Source organism: Macaca thibetana, chromosome 2, assembly GCF_024542745.1.
Source record: "Macaca thibetana thibetana isolate TM-01 chromosome 2, ASM2454274v1, whole genome shotgun sequence".
Classification (NCBI taxonomy): Eukaryota; Metazoa; Chordata; class Mammalia; order Primates; family Cercopithecidae; genus Macaca; species Macaca thibetana.
Window position 1 is genome coordinate 150032077 of NC_065579.1, and position 14277 is coordinate 150046353.

The 14277-nt window shown below is 41.8% G+C and overlaps 1 protein-coding gene across 26 annotated transcripts in view; it reads right to left on the reverse strand.

Moving 5' to 3' along the window:
- Positions 1 to 14277, reverse strand: part of KALRN (kalirin RhoGEF kinase) — a 708666-nt gene that overhangs the window by 218253 nt on the left and 476136 nt on the right. For all 26 annotated transcript variants that reach the window (XM_050781536.1, XM_050781534.1, XM_050781532.1 and 23 more), the window contains exon 33: positions 12329 to 12431. In XM_050781536.1, coding sequence (XP_050637493.1) covers positions 12329 to 12431 — 103 coding nt within the window. The remainder of the gene's footprint in view (positions 1 to 12328; positions 12432 to 14277) is intronic.

Below are 14277 nucleotides of genomic sequence, written 5' to 3' on the forward strand. Positions count from 1 at the left end.
AGAGAATGAAAAGATTTGCCACAGGGTGAAACATATTACATATATGACCAACAAAGGACTAATATCCAGAATATATGAACTTCTAAAAATGCATAAGAAAAGCCAAACAACCCACTGTATACACAGGCAAAAGCTTGAACCAGGAACATTACGAAAGAGAAAATCCAAGGCCCCAATACAAATATGAAAAGATGTTCAACTTGATCAGTTAGCAGGGAAACACGAATTAAAGCCGTAAGTACATATCAACACCCATCCACCAGATCTGTAAAAATTCTGAAGTCTAACAATACATAGTAGTGGTGAGGATATAGAGCAATGGAAAAGTTCATATATATTGGCAGGAGTGTAAATTTGGTATCGGCACTTTGAAAAATAGTTGACATCTTCAAGTAAAGTTGAAAATATACACACATATCCTATAACCTAATAATTTTACTTTTAGTTTTACGCCCTAGAGAAATTCAAGTACACATGCACAGGGGTATGTATGCCAGAATATCCATAGCAGCACTGTTCACAATTGCCCCAAACGTTGCATGTACAGAATGGATAAATTGTGGTATACTCATAAAATGGAATACTATATAATGATGGAAATGAATGAACTATACACATCAGCATGGATGAATCCCATAAAAATAAGTGTTGAGCAACAGAAGCGAGACACAAAAGAATATACATAGAATGATTCTAGTCATATAAAAACAGCCACATTGATATGAAATTGTTTAGGGATACCTGCATAGAAGGTAACATCATAAAAAAAAAGGAAAGACACTATTATGCATACAAGGAGAGGGGTGACCTCCAGGGTTGTGACCAGGGAAGGGCACAAAGGAGGATTCCGAAAAGCTGCCAATGTTCTATTTCATGACCTGCATGGTTTTGACGTCTATGTTCACTTTATAATTATCCATTAAATTGTTCAGTTCTGTTTGTGCATTTTTTGCATGTATATTTTGCATTTTGAAAAATTTAGAAAGTTTGATATAAATCAGATGTTTATACTTACGAATACATTTTATCTATAGAAATAAGATGGCAAGTAACATTTAATCAGAATGACCCATAACGTTCATTTAGGTAATATAAATACTGTACATTTCAATAAAAAAGAATATAGAATAAATATTTTGGGACCAAAATTGAAACAAAGAAGGAAAAACAGAAAGGTAGATGAACTTCAAGGCCAAGCTCAAATTTCACTTCTGATGCTTTGGTTCCCAGGCTAAATTTATCTTTCAAACTAAGTATGCTTCTGGTATAAAATGTAACATATTGGGTGGTAAACGTGTATCTCATCTGGCACATTTGTCTTTGTAACTTCTCTGATGCCTAGCACAACAACTGGCTTAAAGGAAGTGCTCAGTACAACGGTCTCACTTCATAAATACACATAACATGTATATAGCCACCCTATCATCACACACTATCACATATTATCAACTGGGCTGTGAACTCAGAAGACTGGGCAAAAACAGAAGTTGTTTTGATATATTCTGAATCTCCATGGTTTCTGGTCATCAATGGACACAACGAAATTTTGTTGAATAAAAGAATAAATTCAGTGTACCAATATACTTGAAATAATTTTTTACTCTGCCTAGTTTCATTCTTCTGTGTTAACAGAGCTTTCTCTTTGGGCATGTATCAGTGGTTCCTAGTAGTCTGCCCTCCAAATAACAGCAAATTTCATGGTTTGGACTTCATATGCCCCTGTTGGCAGTATTGTCTTAAATTTAAATGTCAGATAACATATTATAGAAGTCTTTCTCTTTTAAGATTTTTAAAGACTTTTTAAGTTAATGCAATAAGCATTCCCTTTTAAGAGACTGTGTGGAAAAAGGCCTAAGAACTGTGACCGTTCTCATTTTGGGGGTGGCAGGAAATGGGGTGGGGAGGTGAAATAAGTTACAGATGTCAGGTTCCATGATTTGAAGTACCTCTCTTTAACAAACTACATCCACTCCATATACCTTCAAATGCTTTTTTAAGAAGAATTTTTCTTTTTTTCAAACAATAATCTGAAATGTCTCAAAATGGGGCATATTCAGGCTAACAGCACAGTAAGGAAAGGTCTAAGCAGGAAACCAGGGTGCTGTTTGTGTTTTCTTCATTGCCATATCCTCTGTGTCTACAATAGTGCCTGGCACATGGTAGAAGCTCAAAAAATGACTGATGAATTAATTAGTAAATGAGATAAAAAAGACAGCCTACATGAAAATCCCAAGCAAAAGAAAAGATAATGAATTTTTAATATCTTCTATGGCTCACTAAGCCAATCTGTTTTCCATGTGTAAATAAGCAAACAGTAAGTGAAACTTTAAAAATCCTATTCTTGCAGAAAGGACACTAGCTAGCAGGAGACAGGGTACAGACGTAGTAAAAAATAGAGCCTGGGTTTTCCTCCAGCATATCATAACATTCAGAGAGGTGTTTAAGTCCTTGCAGTTGCTACAGGGCAGAGAGCAATGTATCTAGGAGCATTCACAAAGCATTCCTTAGCCAGGATCAGCACGGGTCATGCAGAAAGCATCTCTCCTGAAATTCTAGTTAATGTGTACCTCTCTCTGCAATTAGCAATTTGAAAAAGAACTAACTAGAGTTCTTAAAGAAAAAAAAATAAGACTACCTGAACATTCTGAACATGTGAAACTCAAATTTAAGTTCCTACAAACGGGAGAGACTGAAAACAAACTGCCAGCCTGATATGACAACATGAGTGCTCAACACAACCAGCGCCATATCTGCATGGGACACGGAGGGAGAAGAAGGAGAAGGCTGATTAGTAGTGGGTCAAGTGTCTGGTTGAAAATAGGAGTGGACATCTGTCCTGGTCTGATCTATACAGTTCTGCATCTTCTTTGAGCAGTTTTCTCCCTAAAAGAAGAGCTCTCAAGCCTGAGGCAAGCTGCCCTTAACTGGGCACCGCACATAAGGTATCACTGCACATAAGGTAAAGAGAGCTCCAGCCAAAGCAGAGCCATAACTTCACAGCCACCTCCAGCCTGCCCCACCTAGATTGCCTCGGCTCCAGAGGTTCGTGTCTAGCAAATTTTTGCTTAAAGACTTTTTTGTTGTTTTGTTTTGTTTTGTTTTGTTTGTTTGTTTTGTTTTTTGAGACAGGGTCTCACTCCAGGCTGGAGTACAGTGGTGCAATCACAACTCACTGAAGTCTCGATCTCTTGGGCTCAAGCAATCCTCCCACCTCAGCCTCCCTAGTAGCTGAGACCAAGTCATGTGCCACCACGTCTGGCTAATTTTTGTATATATATTTTGTAGAGACAGGGTTTCACCATGTTGCCCAGGCTGGTCTTGAACTCCTAGACTCAGCTGATCCACCCGCCTTGGCCTCTCAATGTAGTAGGATTACAGGTGCAAACCACCATGCCCAACTCCTTCTGCTTAAATTTTTAAGTTTATTTTCATGTCTACCAGAAGAGCTTGCCTCCAGGTATCACACTCCCAATGTCACTTCTAGTTATCCTGGAGCTCAACTTTTGAAGAACAAAATTTCCCATTCCCTGTTTCCCCTACAATTAGTTTTGATAATGTGGACTCAGTCATTTTTGTTCTATATGAAAATAACTTTTTCTCTTTAATTGATACAGAAGGAAAAAAGGGTAAGTGATATATCAAAAGGTCTATGCAGAACACTCCAGTAAAATCCTTGCCCTGAAAGCCACCACTTCTCTACCTTCAGCCTCCAAGCTTTGCTCTCCCCTCCCCTCCCTCCATCCATGCCATCTCCCTTCTTGTACCCCTTCTCCTGGCAGAACTGCAAGCGTACTCACTTGAGTCTTGTTTGCCTTGGACTGTCTCCAGCTAATCCACTTTAACATCTTGTCTTGCTCTCAGATTTTATTTCTCCTTCCACCAAAATTTTAATAATGAAATAGATTTCAATTTGAGTTGGGCTGTGGTGGGGCTGAACTGGTTCTGGCAGCTCAGTCCTCCCAGGCAGCTCTGAGGCAGGGATCAGCCTTGCCACATCCCACTGCTCACTGCCAAGCTCTCAGAGCCCAACCAGAATTTGCTTGAGAGGCTGGAAGATTCTGTCTAGGGCAGAATCACACTCCCACCAAGGCTATGATGTGAGTCACAAGTATTTGGCATCAATGAGTCTGTGATAGGCATTAATACTTGCCACATGCCAACCCTGAAGCCCCTGGACTGGACTACAGAACCACTTTGTAATTTACTTTGTGTTGCTGTGGATTTGCTGGGGCAAAGTGGGAGGTGATGCAAGGACATTCGGCGTAGGGGGTGGGAGTGGGGGTAATAGTAGTGTTTCCTTTCTGTTGCAAGGATCAACAAGCTGAACTATCAAGGTTACTACAAAAGTACTGTTTTTAATCCAACTTACCAGGCAGGAGATTGACTTGGTGTTGAATCTTAGGTCTGCCGTTAAGTGGCTTCATGACTCTGGGCAAGTCACTTTATTTATTTTTAAAACAGAATGAAGGAAGAGGGCTAGATGATCTCGAAGATTCCTTTCCTTCCTAAGATTCTATGGTTTCAAATTCCAAACTCACACTGAATCAGATCTAGTCTCTGGTTACCCTTGCAGCTATCACATACAGATCTCATCTACTGGCAAATCACTTTTTCCAGCGTCCCTATTTCTGTAACAAGTACTTGTATAAACGTGAAACAAATCTTTATGCGGGTCCAAGTGCTCTGAGTACCACAAGGGCATTTCTGAGGTTTCCTGCAAGCTGCGTGTGTTCAGCAAACTACTCACTGGCAGCCATATTTTATGAAACTTACTTGCTTTTGCAGATGATTGGCAATTTTAATGATGGGTTTCTCGAGGGAGGTTTTCAAGCTATGGAATATAAATCAAAATATTAAGTAAAATAATGCTGATATGAAAAATTTTGCCCTGTGAAGCTAGGTTGTATTTTTCAGCAAAGTATATTTCATACCCTTTGGTGGTACGCAACAGCTGGAAGCCAGTCATTTATTTGAGGAACTTTCACTTAGAGGAAAACCTGTGACTTCAATTCCTCACACTTTATCAATTTGTTCTGAAAAGCCCACACATTTGTACTGTGTCGAATGTCTCTGAGGAGAGGATGGAGTTGTGTTTCTGGGAGGTGAGAGGGCAGCCAGAGGCGGGGAGCTGCAGGCATCCCAAGTACCACAGAAACCTCTGCATTTTGTTACTCTCTGCTCCTCCTCCTCCTCCAGCCACCTGCCTACCACAGATAAAAGTAACAAAGGAACTATACTAGGAAGAAAGTTATTTTCAAACTTAGCTCTGGACTTGAATTATTAAGAAAGCTAAAAAAAAAAAAAAAAATAACAATTTGGGCTTAGAGTGGAGATGGTATTTTTCCTACTTTGGAGTGACTGTCAAGTCCTTGAAGAAAATCAGAGTGTTTCCATCTGGGATTTATACAGCAATTCTAATCCTATATGCTGTCAGGTGTGGGATGTGACTGAGACTCGAGATTACCAGCTATATTATAAAGCCCAAGTTTAGACTTCAGATATATCTACTCTAGGCCTTGGTAACAGGAAGTGCAATTATATACACTTTTCAGGTATTTATTTAAGGGTTTGAAGTGTTTTGTTACTAAATGGGAGGCAGTATAATCTCTCCCTAATAAGAAATATTTCAGGGGCCCCTCCAGCCCCACTGAGACAAAGGGCAGAGTAACAGAAGTGCTGAGGAAATTTTCCCAGAGACCTATCCCATTTTTCCTGCCTTCAAGATAGCACATTTAATGGGCTGGATCTCCAGTGTGTGGTGCCACTGTCCAGGGACCACAGCTAAACCTAACATGCTGTCACAGCAACATGCTGGAGACCCAGTCTTGGGTGGACTATCTTGATGGTTTTTAAGAATGTGTCAAGTGAAAAATATTACCATGTGAACTGCTAAGATTTTTATCGATCCTAATGCTGCCAAGTCTCCACATTTCCTGATGTCTAGTTTTCTCTTCAGCGGCAAAACACAGTGGTCTGTGGCCCCTTGAAACTCTAGGGGGCATGTTGCTGCCTGTTTTCTTGCACAGGAGTTGCCCCGCACTCCCTTGGGCAGTGACCTATCCCAGGTCTTCTGTGCTTTTTCATATAGGATCTCAGCTAGTCCTTCAAAATCCCAGGAAGTAGAAATCACTGCCTTCATCGTACAGATGAGGAGATGGAGGTATGAAGTGATTAAAGGACCACTCGGGTCATGCAGCTGGCACCCAGTTGAGGATTGTACCTGATCTCAAAACCCATCCCCTTTCTTTTACATCACATTTCCTCCCTGCAGCAGACACTACGGGCAGCCCACCCAGATCCCCTTTCCTGCCAGGGCACCAATGTCCCAGCTCTCGTGCCTGTTGGCTGCTCACAGCTCACAACTGACACAAACGGCTGGCCCCCTTGCCTCAATGCAGGGCAAACTCCATGCAATTCCTACTGCAGAGCTCTGGGAGGGACCAGCCTTCGCTCCTTCCCCACCGGACCCTGCTTTCCCTTCCCTCTTTCCCCTCTTAGGAGCACTTTCTCAAATCACATGCATAGGAATCTCGGTCAAAGACTGCTTCTAGGGGATGGGACCTAGGGTGTTCTCCTTTGAGCTCTGAGTTGTCCTAACTCCATCCCTATTCTGTTTTTGTTTGTCTGTCTTCCTATTTGTGAACCCATTTAAGTAAAGACATTCATTTTTTCCCTCAGTCATCTGTCCTCCATAAGCACTAATCCCTACAGGGAAAATAATTTCTTACATCTAATTCAAGTGCTTTCAGTTGCAGCATTAGCCCACTTTTTCTCAGAAGAAAAACCAAGCAGTCTTTTATCGCTGATGCAATTAGCAGAAGACTAGAAATGGACATCCTTTCTCTTTCTGGGTTTCTACATGCCAGAATGTAAGCTGGAAGATGGCAGGGCCTCTTCGCATTTATTGCTGTACTCCTAGCATGGAGAACAGCATCTGCTGTAGAGTAGGTAGGACCTCTGCACAGTTCATGAATGAAGTGGGTGGGAATATACCAACACAGGGACTAGGTATCTCATGGTGCAGGGCGTGGTTCCTCTCTCTAGCTACTGCCCTTGCATCTAGTGGCCTCCCAGTGTGCAGGTGATGAAACTGTCAGTTCTGATGAAACAGGTAAGGCTCTACAGGAGTTCTGTTCTTAGAAGGCTCCTGCAGCCAGGCTGCTCTGCCTCTTGTTTACTGGCATCATGCTACGGCTTGTTATTAAAGCAGCAGTGACACTGCAGGAATCCTTTGAATTTCCCCTTAGTTGGACCCTTACCATCTCCGACCCAAGCCTTCCTTCCCAATTGGTAAAACAAAATCTTGGTCCTGACGCACTACATTGATGTGATAATTTAGGGTTTAAAAACCATTGAGTTATATCCAAAAATCTCAGGGGTTCTCCAGGTATTTCCCTGTTCTTCTTTAGCATATCACCATTATCAGCCCACATTGCACCTCAGCTCACATTAGCTTGTTACTGAAGTTCCTCTTCAAACCACACACCAGCCTGAAATGTTTCAGCAGTGTTCCTTCCCTTATAATTTTTTCAGAGAAGAGTACCAGCAAGTCAATTTCACTTCAATCTCCCTCTCTCCAGCCAACTCTGACATGTCTGGAAATTTATAGTGATTTTTGGATGGAGAGTATCTCTACTAGGATAGGTTTGTAATGTTCCCTTCAATAAGTATTTATTTTATGTTTCCAGCATGCCTGGGCTAAATGGCAAATACATGCACTGGAACTATTACAGTGCAGATGGCTGCTTTTGTACCATTAGCTGGAAAGGATTCAGCAGATATCTATCAGGTTAAACAAGAAGGTATTTAGCTGTCACCTCATTACTCAGCCCTGCTTGGCTAGAATTCTATAATTCTAGATTTCTTCTAAGTGTGACTGCAAAGCCCCACCATTTAGTAATGCACATATAGTCAAAAGATGATTCACAGTGGAATGACCTTTTCAGAAAATCATGAACTGACTCCTGGACAGAATATGGAGGGGCTCAGATCACCATGGAACAAAGTAAGCACACCTGTTTGCCCCTTAAGGAACTACTGCCTTTGTATTAGACAGGTGCAAGGTAGAAGCTATGCAGACCCATTTAAGTACTGAACAAAAGCAACCCTAGAAAAGTTACTAATGCCATTTACTGAGGCACCCATATTGTATTGTCAGTGTTTAATGTAGGATTAAGAATATTAGACTGTTTTCTCATCAAGAGAGGATTTACAGCTTAAGAAAACAGTTCAGCTTCTCTGCTATAGAGAAAAGTGGTTGCGTTTCCTTCCCTGGAGATGTCAAAGAAGAGTCAGACAAGGAGGTTTCCAAGTTACAGACCCTAGGTGAGAAATAAGAAGTGGTGTTGGGCATTGGTCTTCTGCTCCCAATCTTGTATTTTTAGCAAGAATTTGGATGAAGCTACAGAAGATGCATTTATCCAATACTGCAGAGAGATACGGCTAACACACTGGACAATATAATTTGTATTCAATACATTCTAGAACACTGAGATGGAACTAAATAAGAGAAAATCTAATAGACGTAAAGTAGCCTACACTCAGGTTACTAAGTCACCCGCCCAACTAAGGACAGTCCATAAAAAAGGGCATGGAGATTTTATGAGCCAGCACTGGACACACATGCGAAACATGGCATGCCGTCTTAGGCAGGATCTGCACATAGCAGCTAGTCCTAGAACAAGGAGCCATGTTTACATTAGTTAGAATACTTCTGCAGTATTATGTACCTTTTAGATGTATTTATATTTAGATATATTTATAGGACTCATTTTATACAGAAATTACACACTGGAGTAAATCCAGATGAAGGCAACCTGGATGTGGAAGCATCTGAAAAATATATAAATATAAGGAACAGACACAGAAATTGAGGACTTCTAAACAGAGATGATTTGGAGAAAAGATGTGTCAAGTATCTTTCAACACTTAAAGCCTTAAGAGCTGCCACTAGCAAAATGTGGTACAATTTGAGCACTAAAATTAATACATGATGATAATAGACTATAATTAATTAAATAATAAAATAATCCATGAGCCAATGCTAACAGCAAATATCCAAACCTTAGATTCGAAGGGCTAGCAGATGGAAAAGAGAGTAAAGTTATTTTTATAGACAGGTGAGTTGAAGCTACATCACTTTAGGTCTAATACAGAAAAGAACCTGCTGACAGTTAATAAACAATAAAACCACAGGGCAGAACTAGCTCAAGCATTTTCAAAGATCCTCATAGTCTGCCAAATAATTGTGCAATCTTATTCATAGTATCTAAACCTTTGCCCTCTAGTAAGAGTGGGAATTAACCTTTACTGAATGTCTAATGGTTATCAAGCAAATATTTTACGTAATCTTTCCAATGACTTAGTGAGATACGTATTATTATCTCTCCTTTACAGAAAAAGGAAGGTACAGTAACCTATGCAATGTGATGCAGAGTGTCAGAGCTGGGATTTGAACCTAGGTATATCAAACTCCTTCCACCACACCACAGCGTACGTAACACACATGGAGTGGTTGGAGGAGACCCTGGAGCCGCCACACCTCAAGCTGGTGTGTCATGACTCTTTAATGGTTATGCTTTCCTCATCTACTCAGCCAGACAGGGAAACTATTACTGTCATTCCTCTGGATTGTAAGAGGAAGACTGGGGCGGTTTTTCTAGAAGTCTATTGTTAGATGAGTCTGAATTGGGTGAGATATCTCCACCCACTCCCCTCCCACAGTGCCCTTGTTTGCCCTTCTGTTGAATATGAGTCAGTTTACCTGATCAGTCCACTTTGTTAACTTCCTCTTTTTCAGAGACTGTTCACCTGACCACTTAGAAACCAGGGTTCCCTGGCAGTCTAGAATAGTTAGGGGAAAATCTGACACTGCTGATAACATCTACAAGTTCAAACATACCAATGAGTGATTTAACGGATGAAGGAAAAGTGCAGTCACAGAGGACAAATGGCTGCCCTGTTATCACCGTTTTGTGTTAGAAGAGTAAGAACATTTAAATTACAGTGCATAGGCCTAGAATGATCTTCCCCTTATTTTGAAAGTGTGACTATGTCTAAGGAATTTTCTAGGTTTTGTATACGGACATAACATAGAATCTCCTACCTTCTGCTCATGTCTCCTAAGGCCAGAGAAGGTAATTGGGATTTGATCTTTCTTTAGCATATTTAAAAATGCAATGTTCATATATCTGTCTGCTTTCAGACCACTGGTTTTCGCTGCCTCTTCCTCCTGGAGTTTCCTGAGACCAGTCATTTTGTTCCCTCTATTTATTTATTTATTTCACAAGTATCTCCTGAGCCTCTCTGTGCTGCGTGTCAGGAGTACGGCAATGAAACAGACAGACACAGCTCTTGCCTTCATCAGGGCTCAATGACCTGGCTATTGAGACAGACATGAAACAAAAAATTACACAGGTAGAGATTCACACTCAACAAAGAGTCCACATCTCTCTACAGCATCCAGCACAGAGCTTGGCACATGATGGGTGCTTCTACATGAATATGTGAGTGCTGTTTCTGTGAAATATGCAGAAAAACTGACCAGCTGAATTCATCCTAGCATCTGAATTCAACGCTTTGACTTTCAGAGTGGGGGAAAACTGGAAAAATCAGGAGATCTGTGTTCTAGTTCCTGCCTTCCCACAACTACTAGCATTGTCTTGGGTGAGTCACTTAGTTTCTCTGAGCCTGCTTGCTTACTTGTAGAGTAAAGTCTAAGTACAAGGACCCCTCATTAATAGTAAAATGGCTGCTGTCAGAGGTCTTCTAGTCCAGCCCCACACACCTTGCCAGAAAGACAAGGCATAGCTGGAGCTGAGGTCTTCCTAAAATAAATGGCTCTAGCATAGGGGTCTGTGTCAAAGTCAGAGCTGCTGGGAAGATGGATTAGCAGCTGGAAGGCATGAATTCCCTGGACCATGACACTAATAATCTATGTCTGAACATGGGAAACACTGCACTTGACTTACCACCCACTGACTGTTTAAAGACGAACACTTTTTATACGCTAGGAACACTAGGTTGTATTTCTAGACAACAGGTCGGAGGAGACAGGAAATTACAGACATGGTTTTTCATTGTATGTTTTTACAAGTGGAAAAAAAAAACTAATTTTCCATCCACTCTGATAGTCAGTAGAAAAAGGCTTAAAAACTTGAGGGCAGTTGTCAGAATTACCTTGAATGACCCTGAGCACTAGTCTAAAGCATGATTAGGGTGATTTGGCACCATAATTTCAGCAGGTTCGGGGCACAGTCCCCACACTAAGGTCTCAATGGTTTTTTTCTCCCAGCAAGAAAAAATAGGAAAAATCCTAATGAATGCAGATCATCTTTAAAAGAAATACCTGTAACTTAGAAAACTAAGATGAAGCAACGACACAGCCTGCTGTCTGAGCCTGAAGGAGCAGGCCAAAATACTAGGTCTGAATAAACTAGGGACAAATAGTCTTTGGAAACCCAGAACTTCATTAATAAGATCACTAATAGGCAGCAAAAGATTATCTCATACTCTTTGAATTCTGGAGTAAGCAAATGAGAGAAGGCTCAGACATGGACCCTTTCTTCCCCCTGCTACAGATTCCGGCGGTTGCATTCCTCACCTACCTGGGGCAAATACACAGAGCCTTTGCTACAGTTTCTTTTCTTTTGCTTTCCCATCAGAGCTACTAACTTTTGCTTACTTGCTCCAAAATGTTAGAAAGCAAGTGGCCAGGCTTTCTCACACAACAACTACATCCTTCACATAGCACTTCCTGGTCCTCCTGTCTCTCAGCAACTGAGCCCCAATAATCTAGCCAGAGGAAAGCATCATTTCCACTAGAGTCCCTTTGGATAAGAGGCTGCTACCAAGCAGCATCTCTGTGGCCATTTCCCAAACCCTTAAGCTCAGTCTAACTTTGAGATGAGCTCTTCTCAAATCACTGTAAATTTGAGCCAATCACAGCCACTAAGGTCTCAGGACACTATCCCAATTCAGCCTTCCTGAGATCCGTCCTCCCAGAAGGCAGGGCAGCCCAAGAAGCCCAGGTGGGGCATCTCAGAAAGAGAAGAAACCTAGACTCCCTCACTACTCAGCCTGTCCACTTTTGTTAAACTCTCCCAACATGAGAGGTCAGCCTGAACCACCGCAGTCTTCCATCCCCTCAGACCAGATCTCATGCTGGGACATGCCTCCTCCAGCCCTGTTCTTTCCCTCTTGGCACAAAGAGACAACTGGCTCCTGAAGGTAGGATCCATAGTGAGAGAAATTCTCTAGGGGTACCTCTTCAGGGGTGGTTGAGCCATCAAGAAGTCTCAGGGGAAGGAAGGTTAGGACTCTGTCCTACCTTGTCACTGTCCACTGTGTTCTGAGAGGTCCTAGAAGCAATGGAGATGGTGTCTGGTTGGCTGCTCCCATCCCCCTGGCTGTCAATATCCTCCACTCCATCCCTGCAGGAAGAAGAGAAAAAAAACAGGGGTGGGGGTGGGGGGAACCACTGTGGGTTTAGAGCACACAAGGATTTCCGGTTGGGTGGGCAGAGCAGCGCCTCGCACTTTCTAGCAGGGATTTGTCTAAAATTATCCTGCTAAAGAGAGTGGCCCTATGCGATTTTCAGTGATGTCACTTCTTGCACTTAGTAAATACATAATCACTATGTTGATAACTGAACGCAAAATGACCCCCTTTCCCAAAACTCCTCCAGCCCATGCTGCAGAGGGGGTGTATGTATATGTGAATATATATACACACATATATATATGTATTTATACATATATACATATATACACACACATATATACATATATATATACACATATATATATATATTTGGGAATGGGTCTATAACAGGCAGTAGGAAGATATATATCCTACTTAGAGCCTAGGCTTCTATTCAAGTGATTAGGTCATTTCAATAATCCCAAATTCAGGGTATTCAAGTTTTTGTACATGCTGTAATTAGGATGAGGGTTCATTTACAGTTGGCCTATAAAGAAAACAGAAGTGATAAGATTTCTTTTATTTTTTCATTTTTATTTTTTGAGATGGAATCTCATTCTGTCGCCCAGGCTGGAGTGCAGTGGCGTGATCTTGGCTCACTGCAACCTTTGCCTCCCAGGGTCAAGCAATTCTCCTGCCTCAGATTCCCAAGTAGCTGGGATTCCAGGCTCCTGCCATCACACCCAGATAATTTTTGTATTTTTTTGTGGAGATGGGGTTTCACCATGTTGGCCAGGATGGTCTCAAACTCCTGACCTCAGGTGATCCGCCCGCTGCGGCCTCCCAAAGTGCTGAGATTACAGGTGTGAGCCACTGCACCCAGCCAAGATTTCTTTTAAACTTAAGTTTCTTCTGTTCAGGAAAACAGGTTGAGTGGAATATTGTCTCCAGGGGCTATTATCTTTGGGAAATTCCTGCTATTGGACCTTCAACACCTGGGTGTGGAGAAGGAATTTATTGCCTTCATCTGGCTGGGTTTTGAGGATCTCATGCGTGTTTATGATGATTTCTTATCAATACAGACAGCCAAGGCATTTTCTCAAAGATTGGAGAACAGTCACAGGTTCCACAGCAGCTTTGGAGCCAGCTGTGCTGCTGTGTGTCAGCTAAGACCATCTCCTGAGTGCACCCCCGGCATTTAGACCCCTTCCTGGGCCCCGGACCATACAGCTGTCCCACTCCCACATTCTTTCAGCTCTCCAGCTGTAGAACTGTGCCCCTATCCTGTGTCGAGCCCACAGCATGGCCAAGAGGGACTGGATGTCTGGAAACTGATGAAGGCTGCAAGGTCTGTGCCAGGAAAAGCTGGGAGAGATGTGGGGTTAGGGTTGGGGTTAGGTGAATTAGCACAGGAAACGACAGCTCTTCCAATGGGCGCTTTTATAAAGGACACCCTGATGCTGCTTGTGGAGAAGTAATGGCATCAGGGGACAGGGAAACCGAAAGCCTGAGAATCCTACCACATGAACAAAGTGCCACAAATAATGAATTCACCTCAAAGGGTTTAAATAATTACACTCTGGTATACGTGTGGATGTATGTGGATGTGTGTGTATGCAAGTACCCAGGCATGTGCACATGTATACACACAATGTCTATTCATCATAAAAAGTATTTTCTCCCACCCAGAACACTTCTAAGTCAACTGCTCTCTCACCATCATTTGTGGGCTTGGGAAATGTCAATTTATTTTAATAACATAAGCCACACATTCGTAGGAAGGAAAATCTGCTGTAAAAAGAATTTATGTGACGCATTTCAAAACCAAAAATAAAGGACTTTTAGATCATCTGTTGT